At 46.1% G+C, this 22,373-nt stretch overlaps 1 protein-coding gene across 1 annotated transcript in view; it reads right to left on the bottom strand.

The window, feature by feature from the left end:
• FBXW7 (F-box and WD repeat domain containing 7) overlaps nt 1–22,373 on the bottom strand; it is an 84,834-nt gene that overhangs the window by 27,832 nt on the left and 34,629 nt on the right. Inside the window, 1 exon segment of the mRNA XM_061552448.1 lies at nt 317–399. Within this exon segment, the coding sequence (XP_061408432.1) occupies nt 317–399 (83 nt within the window).

The following is a 22,373-nucleotide window of genomic DNA, read 5'->3' as shown; positions in this document are numbered from 1 at the left end:
AAAGGCACGGACAATAATGTGTTTTTTTGTTTAATCCTAAAACCATCTTGGATGTGGTATAACAAAAAAACAAAACAAAATCCATGCGGCAGCCGTGCACCCGATTCACCATCTTGAATAATATGTTGGCTTAGGGAGGCAAACAAATATAAAGGTACGTGAAAAACTGATCAAGATTCCTTGCATGGGCCACTGAAAGTTGATGTTTAAAGTAAACCGGATCTGACCTGGGCCCACACACAACCCAGAGCCAATGGTCCTCCCCCACCCACACAGCAGTTATCTGCCTCTCGCATTCTTCCGTGTGGGAACATACCTGGGATGTTCCGACCCTTTGCAGGGCTTCTTGCCTGGGGAGAGGGCTCGCATGTCAGGGCCGTGCTCTGACTTGCGCTTCATCTGTGTGGGAAAGGGTCAGGGGTTCACGGGTTGTAGGGAGGGGGGGTGGTGGCGTGGTTCATTGAGAGCAGGATAGACACAAGGAGGTAGAATGGAGAGGAAGCGGGTTATGAGTGCACGAGGGTTCATAGATGTCAGAAGTCAATGAAAAATGAAGTCGGAAAGCGGAGAAGAGATGCATGTGAAAGTCAAATGTGGTTTTATTGTATTGATGTGTTGAAAAGAATAGGTTAGGGTACAAACATTTTTAAATATGAAGGGCAAGGAATGGCAAGGACAAAACAATGATGCCATATTTGTGAAGGAGCAAGAAAATGTTATGGGTGATGGGGGGTGAGGGGGGGGCATGGGGGAAATAAGAGAGAAACCAAAACATAATTTATTATATTTACAGCTGAGCACAAAGCCAAAAAAACTAGAAGGGCAACTGCCCAGACAGTCGTGATGGCGGGCAGAACCAAAAACAGGAAAATGTCACACAATGAGCAACGGCGACAGCCTGTGGGGTCGGGGAGGGGAGGGGAGGGGCGAGCGTCGGGGAACTGAGAAGAGGGGGGGGGGGCGCGAGCAGGCCGCGGGCCACGGCGTGGTCTGGCACGGGGAAGAGGAGAGAAAAAAACCAACAAAAAAACAGAAGCGGTGGGGCGGTCTGGCGGCGGCGGTCGCGGGCAAGCAAATATCACGCAGCAGCACTGTACGCACAGACCTCCCAGATGTCTCATTAACACGGGACGTTCGTGTGCCAGCCGAACCTTCTTGACCGCGGGACGTTGTTTGAAATTTACGGAGAGGTTTCTTTTTCAACCAAGCATTACCCGCCTCTGTGCTGCCACGGGTCTTCCGAGCCCACCGAAGCTATTCCCCCTTTCGAGTCGACTTAATATTTTCTGCAATTGTTTCGCTTGATTCTATCAAACAATCCCAGCTTACGAATCAAGCCGTCTTGGCTCCATGCGTTCGTGGATACGATGCACCTGTGGCAGCGCCGATCCCTCCTCCTACTCCTTTCCATCTGGCCCTTGAATATACAGTCCCGACGGGTGTTCCCAAAGATAGCAAGCATGCTAATTTAGATAGCGAGGATTCCCACTCAGAAAACCCAAGGCTCAAGCCCTCCTTGACGTGCGGTGGGCACAAGATGGCGAAACGCTCCGTGCCTCAGTGTGAACTTGACAACTGCCACGTCTTTTGATGCAACAGCCTTCACAAAAAGTAGGTCACTGGGTGTTAGAAGCGCTTCTAAATGAGATGTCGGCTGCAAGTAATGTCAAAACATTTGTATTCTGCGGCGAAAACGAGACGCATCGCAGCCTTCTACAGCCGGAGAGAGTGCAAAGGAGGTTCCGACGGCAACCAAACGCGACGATGACAATATCCACGGTAATCATTTCCAAGATAATCGTGGTATTTCTGGTTAATAACAGCAGTAGAAGCAGCACTCCAGAGTCTTTGGGGTGATTCTCTGAACCCCCGGGGCCAGTTGGTGACGGATGACAGGCGCACATGCAGGAGAAGCCCTCGAGTTTTTGCACTTCATTAAGCTTGCAATGCGGCTGGCTCCCTCTAGCCTTAAAGCATCGAGAGTCGGAGTCGTGCACTGGATATGCTAAATAATACAACATACAGTTGCATGGAAATCGAAACACACACTTTATGAATGTGTAAGTAATAACAACAATGTAAGGTCGCTCATTATTTTTTATGAGGTCTTATTTTATATGAGCTCACGACTAATTTGTTACCATGCTAGAAGATGCAGTACTGTGAAATTGCGGCGTGAAATGCGGCAATGCAATTACACGCAATTAAACAAATGATTTTGGTGGAAACGTTTTCTCAATTGCAATATTTTATGACGGCACGGGGAGAGGATACATAGCGGCGTTGAATTATTCACGTTTCAAATCACTGCAAAATTCCGTGCGGCTCGTTCATATGATGAGCATGTGATCGCAAATACCCAGCAATTGCACGCGAAAGCCCTAAAAGACAAGCCCCCCCCCCCCCCCCCAGCAGTTATGAAAACGGCGTTATCAGGCACAACTTGACATTTATCCGAGTTATCGCTACTCTACCGGAGACCGAATATTTACGAGCTACGGAATAAACCCCAAAAAGCACGCGCTGCAGGAAATTGAGGCGACGTGCAGTAACACGGTTGGGCTTTTGTGCCAGCTTTCAGACAAACTGCCCCCCCCCCCCCCCACACACAGCCCCCTGCCCCAGCCCTGGCTGAGATCCGGGGACCCATACGGAGCGATGATTAGCCCGGACCCTCCAGCCGCTTGAGGACACGCTGGCTGGCGCGTGCTCGCGGCCGGAGCGCACGCGCAATCTGTACTCCACGCAATTAAGCAAAAGGAGTGCGTGGTGCTCAAGTGCTGGCGGCGGCTTAGCAGAGGACACGGGAGAGCACCCCCCCCCCCCCCATCTGCCAAGGCGGACGTACATCACTGCCGTTGCAGCAACGAAAGAAGATTGCATTCTTTTTTTTGGAGGGGGGGGGGGGGATAACCCACCCTAGGCTTGATTCGCTATGACTCCAATAGATTTTGGTGGGCAGTGCTGTCCCTCCCAATGCGCGCGTCCGCATTGGGAGGGACACAGCACTGCGCACGGGCCGTGAGTGAGACCCGGCGAGTTTGCGCGCGCGAGCGTGGGCGAGTGGTCCTGCTCGATGCGGTGTGTGCGCAATTTGCCCAGAGTGTGCGCGCATCACCATGTGTATTCATGAGCGGGGTGGGGTGGGAGGGTAGATGTGATGGATCCCGAGCGACAGCTCGTGATGTTACAGGCAGAAAGGCTGCAGACTCATTGTCTGGCCATGGACAGGATTGCTGGGTCTTTTGAACACTTGAAAATGTTCCAGAGTGCTATAAACAGTGGCCCCTCATTAATAGCTTGGCCTATACCCCCCACAGCGCCCCCCCCCCCCCCCCCGTTAAAAAGTTACGGCAAACGCGTGATCACTCAACAATGCATTGGCGTAATTATTTACATTGCATCGAATGGTTAAATATTAAGTCGTACAGTACTGTATAGTCTGCGCCATCATAGTGCCATTAGATATCATTAACATTTATCAAACAACTTCAGCAATATCCCCACACTCGCATCAGTCATGCATTGATTTTCATTAAATTCTAAAAAGCATACACCTTCTAAATAAGATACGTGGTCGCAGGTGAATCTTGTATAAAAAAGCAAGCACATCTATCTGGCACTAAGAGCTCTGCAATTTGTATTCTCTGTGCAAGAGGCGTGAAGAATAAAGTGTTTTCATAGCAAAGCAAATGTACGCCAGTATCATCACTCATTCCACAATGAAAGTAATGCATGTTTACAAACACGGATGAGAAATAAATCACGGCTTACAAAACGCTGCCAGGTCGAACACAAACACCGGAATGTTTTCCCTAATGCGACATGCTGGGCTTGGCATCTGACTGCTGCTCAACTGAAACAAGGGGGATGATGACATTAAGCAAATCTTTTTTTAGTAAACTTACTTTATGAAAGATCATCTTGAGTGTGCCGTAGAAGCCCATCTTGGCGGTCGGTGGCATGTGGAGCACGCCACGAGTTGAGGCGCAGAGTGCCGAACGCGGAGCATGCACACACAGCCCCGCCTGACTCCCCTCTCTCTCTCTCGCCTGCACTACGCGTGCGCGTGGATGTGCCTCTCTCTCTCTCTCTCCCCCCTAGCTCTCAGCAAGTGGGGCTCTCGCAAGTTCGGGCATGCCAGGACCGAGACCTCGCAGACGCATTGTTTGGACAGAGCAAATTCCAGCCCCGTCTCGCCCAATTTTAACTCCCCGCCCGTCCACCGCCCGGCAAAATCCGAACCCCGTTGCTGGTCCCACCACCCCCCACCAACACCACCACCACCCCACCCACCCCACTCCCTGCCTGCCGCGGGCGACTGCGCGTAATTGTGGAAGACACCCACCACCGACCGTGTCCTCTCGTTGCGGCGCCCGCGCGCAAGCAAAACGTCTACGCGGAGATTCCGCGCGTTGTGTGTGCGCGCGTTTGACGAAGGCACGCACGTCGGGGGTTAAATGAGCGCGGCGGCGGCGAGAGAGAGGGGGGTGAGTGGGTGGCTACGGCAAACGCGCGCACCTCCCTGACACTGCCGCCCAAAACCCCCAGGGTCGCTCTCCATCCGCCGCCGGCACCCCCACGGTAGCGGCAGAGGTTGGTACGGCCCGCCGTCCAGAAGCCATTTCCCCACCCTTCTGGCAGCAGCAGCAACATTAATTACGGCCGCGTGTGTGTGTGTGGCAACAGGCGGAGAGAAGAGTCGGAAGCGAGGAATTTGCCTAATCCTCTGCACGGTCGGCAATGTCAACTTAATTGCCAGATCGTAAACTGTTTAAAAAGCATTGGTGTGATAGAGGGAGGGGGGGGGGAAGTCGCTAAGTAGGGACAATATGACAGGTCTTTGGATGTTCATAGACTATCAAGAGTGTTAATTTACATCAAAGCATTCTTGAAAATGTACGGGGATTAAAATCTATAATGATGTTCTCATAATTTACCAATGATAATGGTCTCAACGGATGTAATGGCTGTTATTGCAAGTAACTGTGACCATACCTTTACCATGTCCCCCTAAAGGGGAATGAACAATGCCGACATTCAGTGCATGTCACTGTATCTGTGTGAAAATAATGTACACGTACACCTAAGGTGCATACACGGCACACATTCCAATGGCTCAAATGAAGCAACTGGATACCTTTAAAGCTAAACCACCCTGACTCCTTACAACACAAACGTCCTTGTTAGTGGAAGTTACATTGTACTCCGTGATGTCTGCACATACATTTGGCAAGAACAAACCCCCCCCCCCACTGCAATTGCCCCACGGGTTGAAATAATACACGACACATTTAATAAGTTAAAGCGCACGTAAGCCACAAAGAATCCGCTCTTTATAAAGCGTAGCAATTTAATCTTCCTTGAAATATGCTAAATATTAGTGAAGGCCAGAGAAGGCAAGCCTCATGAGAACGGTGGTCAAATCCATAAACCACACTCTTGAGATTTGCATGAAAATTAAAAAATGTTGGACGGGGGCTTTGTACCGAGTGCACACAATTAATTAAAATTTTATTCTAATTAGCGCACAATGTTTTTATTGCAAGAAATTCTTTTAAGTGGCGCAACAGCAAAATTTTTTTACCAATCAGCAATGAATAGTGCACTGTAATTCTTCAAATTCCCCCGAGTTCATACTCTACGCATGCAATATTCCTTGCCCTAAAAACACGAGAATATGCAATAACAAGGGTCATTAAGCATGTAGAGTGGGACTTTTTCTCTCCCTTAATAAAGCTAAGCAACTGTGAAACAAAACGTTTTAATGAACTTAGCAGACAGTTTAAGAGTGACGAGCACACTTCAAAGCGCTTTAACACGTGGTCGACAGCTCACGACAGGGGTTCTGTGCAATCATGAGTTGGCATAAGGCCCCCCCCCCCCTTCCACACGCTGTCACGCACGCACGGGAGAAAAAAGAGAGACCCCCTTCCACGTGACCGTATCACGAGCACAAAACCAGAACTAAACAGCCCCTAAAAACCCGTCGAGCCAGCCTTCAGAGGCATTCCAGGGCTCATCAGAGAGCGCGCGATGACGACGTTGAGTATTTGCTTTGCTCAGCCCTGCACGCGATCTTGCAGGATGCAAAATTGAACAGTTGGCAACCGCCCCCCGTGCTGGAAGGGGACAACATTCCATCTCGCGGGGCCCCACCGCGCGCCACGCGGCTGCAGAAATTACATATGAGAGCGAGAGAGAGGGGGGGACAAAAAGGTATTTTAAGTGTGAACATAAAAGGATAAAAAAAAATGGAAAAGGTCAAGCTCCATGTGTGCCTTGGTGGGGCAGTGTCCGTGTGATCTGTACCCCAACTAAAACCCGCTTATGAATTCCTAGGGGTTACAAATTAACTAATTAGACACCGCGCCAAGCTGTGATGGGGGCACTACCACACTCTAGTACAGTGTGCTTAGGGAAACACAGATCAAATATTAACATTACAAGCAATGATATATTGAATACATGCCAAAAAAGTTTGTGAGGATGGTTAGTAAAAAAAAGGTTTTAATCATATGTTGAAGGTGATCCTTACAATTAAAACAGATTTAATGCCACGCACCGTATTTCAAGATGGTATGCTTAAGCACTATCTGATCATACCAATAGTTGTACCGTTCCCGAGGACATTGCACAGCAAACCAAAGAACCACTGAATAATTGAACACTATTTGAAAATCCACTAATACCCCAGAGGGTGCAGAGAACATTTCCTGAAATTTTAACGGTGGGGTATAAAATACAGATTCTTTTTTTAAAGTCCTTTTTCTTAAGGGGACCCTGTGCATTCGTCGTGATATATGTCCACACGGCGGTGCGATCACCGGCTATGAGGTCTACAGGACAAGTCGAAAAGCTTACCCACACCAGCAGCATGCACACAATTTACGTCTCGTGAAAAGCAAATATCGTTTGCACGTTGTTCGTGAAGGGTGTCTCTGCACTGCCTAATGTAAACCGATACACAGACGGGGGGAGGGAGGGAGGGGGAGGCACGGACACACGCACGCACAGGGATCCACATGCCGTGGATAAAGCAATGTAAACATTTCCAGCATAGCTGACGGGCACCATCAAAAAGTTAAGACCAAAAATAAACGGAGCCGCAGTGGCAAGGGCAACACCTGGTCGGTGAAGGTCTTGGCCTCCCTACCCACCTCTAACCTCTTCACCATCCTCACTTGCAAGCTGGCCACTGTCCACGCCGCTATACCGACAACCCACTTGCTTTAGCTTCACCCCCGACTCAAAATATCAGCCGAGGCACGTGAGCAAGTGCCGGTAAATAGCTGGTTGTTTCAGTGTCATTGTTATTTCATTCCTTATGTAATCACATTATGCACCAATGGTAGTAAGCAAGGTCTGGAAGGCACATAAGCGCCACGAAGAGCCCCGGAAGAAATCTATTGCAATGATTAAAATATTGTTTTGCAGACAATGCCAGTTTTTACAATACTGTATAATCTAGTAATAAAAATAAGCGATTAAGCAATATGCACGCTTTAGCTATTTTATATTTTGGCAAAGTCACGTAGGTATAAAATAAATTAATTCACGACGTTTCGGGCACAACACAAGCGTCTGTCATCAGGTTCACGGTGGGAAAGCCAACCTGATGAAGGACGCTTGTGTGTGCGCCTGAAACGTCGTGAATTATTTTATTTTCCTACCTACGTGACTTTACCGAAAGAACCAAAGAGTATGGATTCCTGCAGTCAAGAAAGCTTCAAATCTAGATTATTTATATTTGTATGCATTGAAAAACGTTACACCTGAATCTGTCCGAAGTCAGGTTTAACCAAAAATGAATTATTTGTCATTCCAAAACAATCAATATTAATAATTCACAGGCCTGTAAATCCAATTCTGGACGAAGGCTGCTCCATAGCATGCCCCATTGTCAGTCACTATGATGGTTTGACCATACTTCACCAGTAGTGTGTTGGTAAAGGGGGGGGGGGGGCTAGGGACAGGTCACGGTTCATAGTACAGAACACTTAACTGCTGCTCCTGCCACAACCCATTAACAATAATTCCGCCCAATTTAACATGCAAATCCTTTTAAAAAATGCTGTACCTCTGTGAAACGACATTTTTATAAAATGCTCAAATCGTGGTACAATCGTTATTTGTCCAGGATTAGTATTCTGAACACTGCCAACTTCTCGAGAGAAGGCAATACACGACTTCTCCTGCAGTAATGCGGTGATATTGAAACGAGTTAAAAAATTCTAAATAATGCCTTCTGAAAATATTAAAAATCTCAGCAGCAATGGCATGTTCTGTTTACGTGACAAACCCTACTAATTGGCTGTGTCAAGTGGTGGCAGGTTCAACGACACAATTATATTTACGCGATCTAACCCCCCCCCCAAAAAACCTGTATTATGAAGCAATTAGCATGCAAGGTTTTTTCCCGCCCGCTTTAAAGCTGCGCATATTTGGCATTTTAACTGGAGAATAAGACCCGTTGCGCAACGTTGGAGTTCTGCAGGGCGATGAGAACCGCGCCACTCTTTGCTGGAGATTTGCTTTTCCCTTAACAGTGTGAAGCTTGTCGAGACAGTTTTATGGCCCAAATATGGTTGACTTCACTCCTCACCGCAATCCGATGGAACGTTTTCACGATCGCTCGAATGAAACATTTCACACGACTCTCAAGCCAGCTCACGCCTTACGTGCTCTCTCTAGATTGGTGGGAAAAAAATGTCAAGTGCAGAATTAGTATTTTTTTATACCTGATAATATATGTTGTTGGGAGCATCTCATCATTAAATGTCGAGCCTTTTATCAATCCACTCATGAAGACCTCCCCGAGCCATGGTGGTCACGGTGGTTGTTGAACCATACTTCACCACGCTGGTCAGTGCAGGATGGTGAAGGCGAGAGAGGTTCGTGCCCAGCACTCGCTAGGATATCACCTGAATTGATCTCAGGTCACTGGTTTCTAAAACTAAACAATTTAAACTAAAATATTTTATTATAACCAGGTAAGGCCCACTGAGCGATAGAGCTCTCTTTTCAGAAGCGACCTGGCCACAAATGATAGCTCAGCAAAGTGGCTTATCATGTGGAAATGTATAGCAGCCAAATAGTCTCTAAACACGTCATGTTGATTCTAATTGGAGGGTAAAACCAGAGGACCCGGAGAAAAATCCGCGCGATCACAGGGAGAACATGCAAACTCCAAATATACGGGCGTCAGGGTTGAGATCGAAACCACGACCTCCTGCACTCCAGGCGAGGGAGTTAACGTCATAGCGCACTCACAGTTGCATCACCACAGCAGCATTCTCATCAATCGGAGGTCCGGAATTGCATAAGCTCTAGAACCAGGGCAGCTATAGTTAGACTCATAATGCATGTGGGTGGTTAAGTGCTGTCTGCCAAGTGGTGCCCGCGCACCTATAAGTAATGGCCGTCTTTCACCATCACAATTAAAAATAGAAACTCTCTTTTGTCTCGCTCTCTGTTTTTAAATCACTCGGACGTGTAAAGCAGCGGCAGACAGATGCTTCCTTTACATTTCAATTCCTGCCCCCGGGCACGTACAGCTGGCAGATATGACGGCGGTTTTTGCCTCGATACAATCTTCTGCCGCTATTAAGGACGCGACGCACTCGTCGAGAGAAAAACAACTCAGGGGGGGGGGGGGCAGCAGGAAGTTAGTGGTGGTGGGGTGGGGGGAAATCAATTCTACGGCTCCATTTATTTTCTCTTTCCTGTGATTTGTTTAACGAGTTCTCCTTTCTTAAACTGAGACGACACGCGCGTTTTGTTTTTTCCGCGCGCGATGTGGTGGCACGCGCGCACGGCGCGCTCGCAGACAACGACCTCTCGTTGCGCACGAGACCCGTTCTGCCACAGACGCTCCCCGACAAAATTACATTGGCACCACCGATTGCTAAATCCTCAACGGCTGACTGCGGCCACTCTATCTCTTCCAACAGCCTTCAACCCTTCCAGGTCCGGTAAGCGAGGTCGTGAACCCTTCCACCCAACACAACCCTCGCACGCGCAAAAAAAACCAAGATCATAACAGTCGTGCTGCTGTATGTGTGTGTTTGTAAGAGGGACTCCGATTTCAGCTCTTCTGTTGCATTACACCCTGCGCTTTTGTTCAAATTTAAACCGATGATATAGGTTATAGTGGAAAAGTAAAAAAATTGTGCATTGATTAACACGGCTGTGTGTACTAGGCATTAAGAGACTGAGTCAGTGCACAGTGGTGAAACGGAATTTTGAACAGTTATAGTCACAAGGGGTGAAGGGATGCAGTAGTTTTGTATGCAAATGTAACGTCTTTAATTAACCCATTAACACTGACAACACTGAACCGTTTGTCCCATCAGGTGGCCAAACAAATCCGATGAATGCAAAACACCATGGACATCTGCACCGTGCAAAATAATTAACGGACGATATATTGTTTTTGTTTTTAATTACCTATTAAAGATCCTCACTCGTTTAAAATTAAACACTGCTTTGTAAAACACGAGGGGGGGATAGCGGGTACAGTGGATAGTCATGGCTAAACACCAGTGAGCAGCACGTGATATCTAAAAACGACTTTAAGGCTCCTCTCTTCACCAACCTCCTTTGACCAGTGTGGTGAAGAATGGTAACAAAAACCTACAACACAAAAAAGGCACGGGTAGGCCTTCATCCAGAAGTGGACCGCATTTTAAATGATGCCGAGATGACATTCAGCAATTACGTAATAGCACCAACTGACAGCAAATTAAAGAAAATCATGAAATAAAGACTCCAATGCGATTACAGGTAGTCCCCGAGTTACCATTATCCGACTTACGATATTACGATATTTCAATCTTACGATGGCGATAGCGATTCGACAAAATTGCCATCAGCAACCTAACATTGTTCAAGTGTGCAGACGATGGACAGAATCTTGGTGAGTACAGTACAATATGATACGTTACGATACGTTCAATGCATGTATGATACGTAGCTTTAGCGATTTCATTTCAAGGTTACCACGATAAATTGCTCTGTTTTGCTAAATTATCACCATTCTTTAAGACTCCTAGGTAGGCTAGGCCGTCATATTTTCGACTTACGATGGGGTCGTCGTAACGCATCTCCATCGTAAGTAGACGACTACCTGTACTGGTTAAAATAACGACTACTCAAATGTCGATTTAAAGCTTTCGTGACTGCAGGGATTCATATTCTTGGTTCTTTCGGTTTTTGTTTTTAATTACCTATTGCTTGTGTTGCAGTCGAAACGGCGTGAGAATTGTATTGTTTTATATTTTTATTATTTTATTGTTTCCCTTCTACGTGACTTTACCGAAAGAACCAAGATTATTGAAAATGTAGTTTTTCTCACATGACTCACCACACCAATTATTTTGATTTCAATATTCCTCCCTGCACAGCTGCTTAGGGTGTAACACCATGAAAAAAAACACGTGAGTCATACGTAGAGAGCTGCATTTATATCTATTTTAGCAACATATTATTTGAGAACATTAATTTAAAAGTGCAGCACAATAATCCAAAGGAAAATTGCACAGCAAAAGAACATGCCAATGGAATTAATTATGATGAACACTTGTTGACCGACTACACACACCAAAGCCACGTTTACTTTGCAAACAACCATAACACTACTTAACACGATTTTTGTTCCTGGGTACTAAGTGTTATTTTCAAATTAATTATGCCTCAAAAGTATAGAAAATGGCTATTATTCCTCACACACTTTGCATTTGTGACCAGGACTTTACGTGAAGGAATGACACAAATGCGCACGTTTTCTCATTGAAAATAGGTAAATTTCAAAATATCACTGTCCTGGTCACAAAAGCAACGTTAGTGGGGAATAATAGCCATTTTCCGTACTTTTGAGGCATAAGCAGAGAAAGTAACACTTACTACCCAGGAACAAAAAATATATTTTTTAAAATGTTGTTACGCAGTAATCATTCACAACCCTTTTGTCAATTCACTGCTGAAGGAAGGTCTCCCCACGCCGCCGTGTTGGTCATGGCACTTGGTTCTTATCATACTTCACCACGCTGATCGGTGGCAAGTCGGTAAAGGAAGGGGAATCCCAGGACCTATTCAAGAATTACTCGCCACTGGTGGTAGCCGTGACGGGAGGAACTCAACTCAGGTCACCGGGTTTGGAGTGCAGTGTGTGAAATAGTCCACCACTTGATTTGGCGCTTTGACTGTTGTGTTAGCCGACTATCTGTGTTGTATTGCATTATACTTCTAAGTTTACCAGGTTTTGTTTTCTCTTTCATTTGTACCTGATGATGATTGCTTGTGTTGCAATAGAAACGTCGTATGCTATTATGTAATTTATTATTTTCTCTTTCTACGTGACTTTACCGAAAGAACCAAAGAGTAAGTCCACCACTACCGCTATACCTCCTGAAATGTCACGCTGACCTAATTATCAAGCTTATGACATTAGTCATTAGAGCACATAATGACTCATTATAGTGATGGGCTAAGTCACTGCTGGATATGTCCACGTTAGCTTTGCCGGCTTCATAGCCCGACACGTCTCAATTCCCATGCCACTCTTGTAGCCAATCCACCAAGACAAAAAATTGGCAGACGAATTACAAATCAAGGACGGGAGTAAGACATCGTCCGTAGCAGACGAGAGACGAGGTTCTCATTACGTGCCCTTGAACTGCCTTGGGCAAGACATCTGTTCTCTGCCGTTATCATCGCACAGTCAGATCTCCTCCATTTTGTCCGGCATAAGTGCAGCATGATTTTGACGCCGCAGCTCCCAGTTAGAATTCACGCTCAACAATTGTACACGAGACTTTAAATGTTATAAACGGAAGAAAAAACACCCCCTTACATATCTGTTCAGCTAATGGACTTGCGTAAAAATTCGCAAACAGACAGATACAAGATTCGATAAGTACATAAACGAGCTAAAAATACCTTCATTAATTAGATATTAATGTTTTATTTCTTCCATTTACATTGACCCACCAGGTAAAAAGCAATGTCATTAATGCTTTAATAAATAAACCCACCAAACAAATAGGCTTAGGACTGTATAATAATCAACTCGCACACCAAGTGTAAATCTTGAGATTACCGGCATAATACAAACCCCTCAAAGAGTTCGTTGTTCAAAGCTGCAAACTAAGCGCACATGTGACTGTGCACCATTTTGAATACAGGATATTTAATGTTGATAATACAGTATATTCAGCTCTGACTGATGTTGTTCAGAGGGGGTTGCTGGCACAGTGGTTTGCGTCCTGTGAATTCAGCCACTTGAGTTCGATTCCTGGCCACGGCAAACATCAGCGGCGAGTGATATCTGAACCGGCGCCGTGCTGCACGCCCCTTCACCATCCTGTACTGACCAGTGTGGTGAAGTATGCTCAAACAACCCCAATGATCGACACCGTCTGGGGGGACCTCCATCTAGCAGTGGATTGACAAAGGGCTGTAAATGATGATCTTAATTATAAATGGGGAGGAGGGAGTCGGCCCTGTGCTGTGTCAGTCATGGAAGCTGTTTGACCATAGATCACAATGGTCAAGGCAAGTGAAAGAGGGGGCCCCGAGACCCGGTTCAGATCACTCGCCACTGATGTTAGCCGTGGCAGGCAATCGAACTCGAGTGGCTGAATTCATAGCATAATGCGCGATCTAGCGACTGCGTCACCGCTGCCCCCGGATGGTGTGAGATGTTATCCGTTCTAAAAGCCTTCAAGTAAAATGTGTAAAAAGTCAAAACTCATCCTCGCAGTGACACGAAGAAAATCTAATCTTTCAGGCCTGCATATCTACCGTGGAAAGTCAGTCCTGTCTGCGCTCTACGTACACAAACGCACAATCGTTAAGGATCAGAATCATGCGCGATGCAAATACGATCGCACACACGTGATATCAAACTCTTGCCTGCAATGGCAAAAGAAGTGTCTCAATATGATGGCCCCAGAGGGAGTGTAATTCGTTTACCCCAAGGCAAACGACTCGTGGGGTAAAATCTGTCACTTTACATTCACTGCCTCTGCGAGAGAGTGGCCACAGCTGTTGTACAATTACTTCGATAAATTCAAACTAAAAATCCCTGGGATGCAAAACTTTGGAAGCAAAATGAAAATAAGTGAAGTCACGATGTATTTGAGTATAATGCAGTGTATACATTTATTAACATGACTGGAATAAAATAATAGCATTTGGCTATTTGGCAACAAAGGCCTGCGATTAGGTAACAAAAACAGGAGCTACTGTACCAGGCATAATCACTAATTCAATTCCTAGATACTGTAGCTTGCATATAGATGGCATATGCATGCATTGAAACCGTGCGAAGTAAAACATTTCAGAGCTTATGCAAAACTGGTGATAACTTGTGAGATCTCCATCTGAAGCTGGCTGGAAGGACAAAAAAATAAATATCGAAATATAAAAATGTGATGTTTCATGTCTATGACATTTCCAAAACTTTCTGTCCGTGCCTACGATTGCACGTGTCCCCGTGTGTGCTGCACGCGCGAATTATACCTTATCAAGAAATCTTTTGGTTTCTCATTAAATCGCAAACTTTTTTTGTGCAACTTGGGCATTCGATGACGAAGAATCACTTGTCGATGGCTCTACTTAATTAACAGAAATAGGTGGTGTGGGAATTTGCCGTGTGGGAGTGAGGGAATGACGGAGGGAAGGGGGAGCGCGGATGAGTGAGTCGAGGCGCAAGCTTGTTTGGGGGGGGCAGGGTGGGAATTTTGAGATGCAAACTCACTGTGGCCTGTATATTAATCACGTGGCTGATGGGGAATGACAACGCCCCCATTAGTTATCCCTTCCCAGGCTGGACAGACTCACCAGCGCGCGACAGACGCTTGGATGCACCTTCATGTCATGGGCAAATTAAGCTGCCGCGTGGGGAGGGGGCTACACTGGCATGATGCCTACCGACTCCCTCTATTGTTGCTGCACGTTTTATTTTTATTACATTTTTTCTTCCCAACATTACTTCTTTTGTTTCGTGTTTTTTTTGCGTGCCAATTTAGTGTGTATTAATGTGGCTGGTAATTACACAGCTTACACAAGACATTACAGGCTAGCGCAGTCTGCTAGAATGCCAAAAAAAGGGCTTTGTATTCACGGCCCTGTGGAAACCTCCCTCGTCACGTGCTACAATACCTCACAAAGCTCACCACGCGAATGAGTGTTCAAGCCCTTGAACGTTTAGCTCCCCCCCCCCATGCCTCCCCGTGAGCCGGATTCTCAGTCAACAAGATAAAGTGAACGCACCGCTTCATCGACCTGCCACTAATTGGGATTCGAAGCGTCCTAACGACTTAAACTAAACCACCGAGTGATGTCCCCTTGCTGGACATTTAGAGCAAGGACCCATTATTGGCACGGAGGGACAGGTGTGAGACGTATGGATGGAAGGCCTTGTTATTTTATCACCTTGGGACAGAATAGTGGCCATTGTTTGCATTTCTCAATTGAGTTACACGTCCCTCTGCAAGTGCAAGCCAAGCAACTGTGACTTCTGACAATGCCACTAAACTGTGGAAAGAACTTACAAGCCAACTAATGCTACGCTCAATGAAAGATCATGTCGATTTTGTTTTAATGTAATTTTTTTTACTGCACTGGCAAAAATTCCAGTCTCAGCAAAGCCGCCGGTTTGAGCGTGCAATCCCTAAACTCTGGCATTATACTGATGGAGAGTATGCAAAACCTTGGAGCTGTCATTGCTTCTGAGCTCGCCCTCTTCCCGCATACAGCATCTCGACTCTGCAGGGCCTCACACCTCCACCTGCGTAACACTGCCACACCTGCCCTTTCTTTACCGAGACCTTGACCTGAGCCAACATCCCACCCCAGATGCAACCATCGCGACTCTCTCCTCCACGGCCTCCCCGAATCCCTCATTTCCAAACTCCAGATAATCCACAATTCCGCTGCCCGACTCCTCATCCAAATCCACCGTCTGGAACTCTGTATCACCGGCCATCCATACCACTTTGCCACCAGAGGGCAGTGCAATAATCAATGTTTCTACTGCACTACGCTCCTACATCTATGCTACCACACCCATTAACTTGCACTCTACCAGCGTGGGGACATACGATCAAAATTATGCCAAGCCACTCGCAAGGCGCGAGATGGTCCTCACCTCGCAGTGCACTGGCGAAAGGGACGTTATGTACACTTATTGCATCTGCAGCGCCCAGAACGGTTACTTCTAAAGCCCACACTCCAGTGTCATGGGTTTAGGTTACGTGGGGGTCGTGCAACTTAATGTTGGCTTAATTGGCTTAAGATTCCAGAGCACAGCCAGTGAACCCATTATGGCATTCCCAATTTGTGAGGATAGATGCCCTGTGCCGACACACCCTTGTTACCGTAACCTCGGGGGATAAAACAGTTTTTTTTACAATTTAGCTTAATACATGATGCCCTAATAATTGCCTACATACGCTCAAAAATGTAGACAGCCAACATCTTTGAAGTGATGGAAATTATGTACGGTTATGATGAACATATTAGGCAAATTAATCACGATCATCTTTTTATGATGGATATGTAATAATTAGATACAATAAAAACACAACAAATACATTTCAAATGTAATTTCTGAGTGAAAACACACTGATAAACTGCCAGCGTGTATCCAATCAACTCCTGAGCTGGGCTGCAAAATCCATTTGCAAACACAAAACTATATATAGACATCTCATTAATGATTCATAGATTAATGTTTTGGTATTTAAACTGCAGGCTACGCGGCTGATACGCAACCCACAAAGACTACGAGGAGCCATCGTTGGCCGACCGCATTCATCAGCGAACGTGGCCGAAAGGCAGGTTCTTGCGCAGCCGCAGATTTTACCAAAGGCACACGCGTGCCATCGAGGCGTGGAACGACTGCGGTAGTAAGAAAAACGTGGATGGAAATAAAATCCGCGTAGTAGTGCGGTTTATGGGCTGGGGGGGGGCAGGAAGGAAGGAAATGATGAAGACGTCGATGAGCCGACAGATTATCCTGATGGGCGCCGATGGTGCGGTGACATTATGAGGGCGGACCTCATGCCGTGAACTCGCCAACAACGCGTGCCACATCACAGTGGGACCTCTCCCCCATCATCGCTGCCGCACGCGGCGACGACTGCGCCGCGGCAGGACTGGAATGTTAAACTCGATTTGCATAGAACCTCATCTTCTCCCAGACAAGTGACAAAGATGATGGCGGCAGCAGGGTAGGGTGGGGGGGTTTGTACGAGTAAATTTATTTATTTATGTTTACTCCTACAAGTTGCAGGCAGTCACCAGAAGCTCCTGCGACTCCCCTCCCCACCCCAACCGGCATATCCATCAGAGCTGGACAGTCATCAATTCATAATTCACAGACGAATTAAGACGTAAAAATGCAACGTCATTCCAACAAAGAATGCAACGCAGGCAAGTTGGGGCAGGAAACACGCACTCACCGGGCCATTCCTCCTCAGTCCCCAGGGGGGCTCACTGTTATAACATGCATTCCCTGCTGTAGGAGAGTATTTTATTGCAAGCCTTGCGCTCTACTGCTATTACCTTAACAGCCAAGATCAATGCAGGCCACTGAAGCCACGGGGCCGGTCAAGACGCTTACGGGGCCTGGAAAAAAGTTTATTACATCCCATAAACCAAGCGGAATTCTGCTGCTCCATCCCTCTTAAATCTCTCTGCTCAAGATCAAACCCCAGAAGTGCTCCCGTAGCTCGGGCACGATGCGCGTGCATTGTGGACTTGGGAGTTCACAACACGCTGGCGACGTAGCCTCGAAGATGAAGGCTGCATTTGGCCCGCCAACAGCGGGAGACACAAACAAGCGGAATTAACATTCGGTACAGGTCACTTCACCTCTGACCTCTATTTTCCTTGTAATACGCTCGGCAGCCGAGCGCTACGCTGACCGTCAATATGCAATCGATGCCACTGAAATATGGCCCCGGCTAGACAAACAAAAGAAATAGAATCTCTGCAGACGACGTGGCGCATTGCTATTTCAAATTTCACTGGGTTCAACCTTTAGGACAAAAAAATATATTTACCAAAAAACACAACACAACACACCTTCCCCCATCCTACAAGGGCAATTACTTACTGAAAAACAAACCGCCAACAGTCAATACCAGTGTTCCCGTTGAACAAACACCATTGATTTAGTATCAGACCGGTAGTTAATGCCACAACTTTATAACCAACTATAGCATACTCACCACGATACGGGGGCAGACATCAGTGGCACGCACAGAAAAATCAGCAAAACGGAGCGGCTCGATTTTTACACAGCACAACAAATAGATCCCAAAAGCGACCTCACCACAGGCACAAGCTAGACCAATCCAAAGCGACAACAACAACGAAGCCCAGGGCTCCCCTTCAATATCTTCAGCATAAACCACCAAACGCAGGTGGGTCTGGGAACTATTAAAAACACATGGACACATACTGCCGATGTAATCTCGCATATCCGGGAAAATGTATTACAAAGTGTACAAATACGCCTTTCTCTTCTCAGCGATGCTGCAATTCTAACTTAGTCATGAAGTACGCGTATGTAAGGACAGTACTGCATGTATGGAAATAAGTAAATGAAATGCTAATAGAGCAGTATCCCCCGCTATTTCTACCTGTAGGCCCGCGGCGTTTCCAGCCAACTCCGCCTACAAAAGCTGTCTGGCCTGAGCTGCAAATCTCGGCCGTGAGATTTATTCATCCCCGTCATCAATTATTCTCTTTGTCGACAGAGCCCGGTCCTTTGCGTGACAAGAGAATGTCACCGGCGTGGAGGCGGGCCACATGACCCACGAGCGTGCATCACGTGCGGGCGGAGCAAAAGCAAGGGAGGAAGTGTTGACAGAGGAGGATAAAGAGGACGAGACGGCGGCAGCGGGCGTCGTCGGTAGGTGTGCGTTGCAGAGAAGGGTCGGAACTATGGCAGGTGTGCGAGGGAAAGGAGAAATGGATTGGGAGAGTTGAAGTGCTGAGTTGAAATTCATGATATAAAGTGCGAGGGGGGGGGGTGCAGGGGGGAGCAGGTGGGGATGGCTTTGTCGTGGAGAATCAAACAAGTTCCAAGGCATGAACGCTCGTGTCTTGGAGCTGTGTGCCTGCCTCCCCTGGTATTACCTTCAAGCGGTCAGCCACGCCAGCACATCCCATGACACCTATATTGGCAAAGCTAGCTCGCTGTTTTCTACCTTTTAAAAATAAAGACTTTGTTCTAAAGGTTCAACCGACAATAGAAAATACAACAAATCTCTAATTTAGTTGTAAGCATGCTTAGGCCTCTGGAGTGAGTCTTGTGAAGGAGCTCATGTCTCGTTGGAATGAATGGCTAAAGTAAATAAGGACACTTTAATATTTAAGCAAAACCCTAATTCAATTGCATAAATCACTCCAGGTCAATATTAAGGTCAACATGCAACGTTTCGTATAATTACATACAAGTCAAGTGTCTTTGTTCCCTCTAAAAATGATGCAGCCAAAGTCTCTAAATAAAAAATTAGATGTGTTAAAATTAATTAAGATCTTTAGAAAAAAATACAATCAGTTTATGTTTCATTAACCACACAGCTTTTCCAAGTACAGCAATACCCACAAAAGGGATACACGGGGCAGGTGACATAAGCAGGTTGGAGTGGCTTTCAGGATGTCAATACTTCTCACTCGATCGACGCCGAAGAGATCCTGTGTGATATTCCTGGCATACTTAGGTCACTGCTTGAAGGGTTATGACGACATGTAAAATTCACAGACCATGATGCAAACTTTCCATCGGGTCTGTTTTTGTTGTTGTCATTTTTAAACTTTGTAGAGCTTCCAAAACAAAACGGACGCATTGACATGGACAACAAGCAGCTCGGCGGACAGAATGCATCGCTGCGCGACAAAGACGCTCCGTGCCCAATTAAAGTCAGCCACCCTTATCAGTCCTGCCCAACACGCAGGCGGCAAATGTGGGACTCCACGTTCGTAAATGTTCAAGAAAGGACACCCTCACGCATCGCACAAAGAATATTTGTAACATTTGGAAAATAAGCGAAAAATGTATGAAAGATAATGATTACGCAACACTTCAAGAATTCTGAAGGAGCCGATGCATTTAGGGTAGCGAAGGTTTTACACACCATCCTCGATTTACATTCAATGGACTCGAAAAGCTTTAATGCCCTGCTGTGTTCTCCCCAAATATTAACTTGAGGATGAAGCAAGCCAGATCATTGCATTATGCATGTAAAATAGACACTTTATGGTATAAGAGTGTGTGAGTTTGCCGAGCACACAGAGAGATGGCCGCACACTGCCAACTGTACGTGGTGGAGAGGGGAAGGGGGCTCGGGTTTGGAGGACGGTGATCATCAACAGCTGGGGCTTGGCCCCGCGGGCAAGCACGTACTGCCCCCAAGGCGTTGCGCGATTTAAATAAAAGCAAAAAAAAATACAAAACAAATATTTCCCCGTATAGCCTTAACAGACTGTTGGGGAAGGTGCTGTTAGCGAGCACCTATGAAGGCCGGAACGGTACATGACGGGGTTGGTGGCCAGGACCACGCCCGGCCGCCTTTGTCTCCCTAGTGGTGATGTTTACACACCACACAAGATACTCATTTGAAGCCGAGTTGAGCTAGGGGAGGCCTCGCGCCCCTTCAAATAATCATCAGTGGTGTTGGCTGAGAGCGGGAATCGAACTCAACAACAACCGCTCCCCACCAAAAATAGCAGAGTCCACGGACTCTTAAGTTAGCAGTCTACTCGAAAATCCAACTGCAGCTTTCCACCAAAACAAAAAGGCTGAGAATGCAATTACAATGTGCATATTCTTAATGGCGCAAAACAAATACGCGAGCAGCGAATGTTTTGACCCGTGTTCGCGAGCGTCCACACGTTCCCAGTTCAAATTAAGGGTGGACAGGGATTGATTAGGAGAAGCAGCACCACCTATTGTCACAGCACGCCGAGTTCATGTGCAGGCGGTGTGGTGGGAGGGAGAGCATGGCGGCAGTGAAACTTGCAAGGCTGATAAATAATCGCTTAATTTAAGAGTACAAGATAAAATATTCTCAAATGGAATGCCCGAACAGAGCAGCTTTCCAATTGCAGCAAGCATCCCCCAGCGCCCCCCATGCAGTACATACGTGCAAGGCACGCGGGCACATTACAGACGGGATCATTGTGATAGCAACACTTACAATTTAAAGCTGCTCACCTCCACGAGCTGTTGTCAGTGTTTAATCCCTCTTTGTAATTTTCGTCCAAGAAATCAACATCATGCAGTGTTATGAGCAATGCACTCACGCTATGCAGTGGTCTCCCCCTGCCAATTTGTACCTCGATACAATCTGTCCCTTCATTTAATATCTATTCCACTGATTACATTGTTAATTTGATCACGAGTTGTACATAGCTAACCCTGAAGGGGCTCATGAACGCATCAACATTCAAACAGAGCCATGCACAACACATTACTCAATGTGTATTTAAGAGGTAGACATTCAATGGAAATTTACATTATTCATTTAACTTATTTGTATTGAATGCACTGATGAAATACCCTTTGAGTAAAAGGGAGACTTTCTGATGATAATTGGGTAATTTTTTTTCTAAAGCCATTATGCAGCCTTCTACCGGACATGGGTTGCATGCCTAGTACCTTTGAGAAAGTAATTACATGAGTAATATATATTTGGATTATTCTGCGAAGAACGGTAAAACTGCATTTTCATTCGGGTGGATGAAATGTATAAAATACTCCAGCAGACCGAGCTTAAATACCCTTGACAATAAAACAAGCTGATGTGACGCAGATGTAAATTCAATATTATTTCATCACCAGACTCACTGCTCAAAAGGCACAATGCTGTATATATATGTGTTACTCACCCAGTGGGGCATGTAGTTTTAAAACTGACATGCCAAAACGTACAAATCGGTTGCCCCAGACTACTGGTAATGTAAACACGAGGCTAAATGTGTCACATGCCAATCTGTGGCATGAAATGTGTTGCCAAGTTTAATTCGTATACATATGTTTGATTTGCGGAAATATATTTAACTTAGTTAACGTGTCCTCAATTACCGACAACGTATGAAACAAGACATTTTATGTTGTCGATAATAATTGACGGTATATTGAATATACGTTTGCGAAATATATAACAAAATTAAAATGTAAATATCTAAACTAACACGGCCACAAACAGAACGGGATAGTTAGCTGCAAGTGGTCTGTGCCTGCCAAACCACTATCCAACCAGAATTGAATGAATATATAATAGTGGTCAAAAAAAGTCGATTCAGGAGGCTCAACCAGTTGAAAATTGACAACAGTGAAATGCAGCATATTCATG

This window comes from Lethenteron reissneri, chromosome 16 (genome assembly GCF_015708825.2).
Source record: "Lethenteron reissneri isolate LAM-NWPU_2019-01 chromosome 16, ASM1570882v1, whole genome shotgun sequence".
In the NCBI taxonomy this organism is placed as follows: domain Eukaryota; kingdom Metazoa; phylum Chordata; class Hyperoartia; order Petromyzontiformes; family Petromyzontidae; genus Lethenteron; species Lethenteron reissneri.
This window is presented reverse-complemented; position numbering and strand designations above follow the sequence as displayed.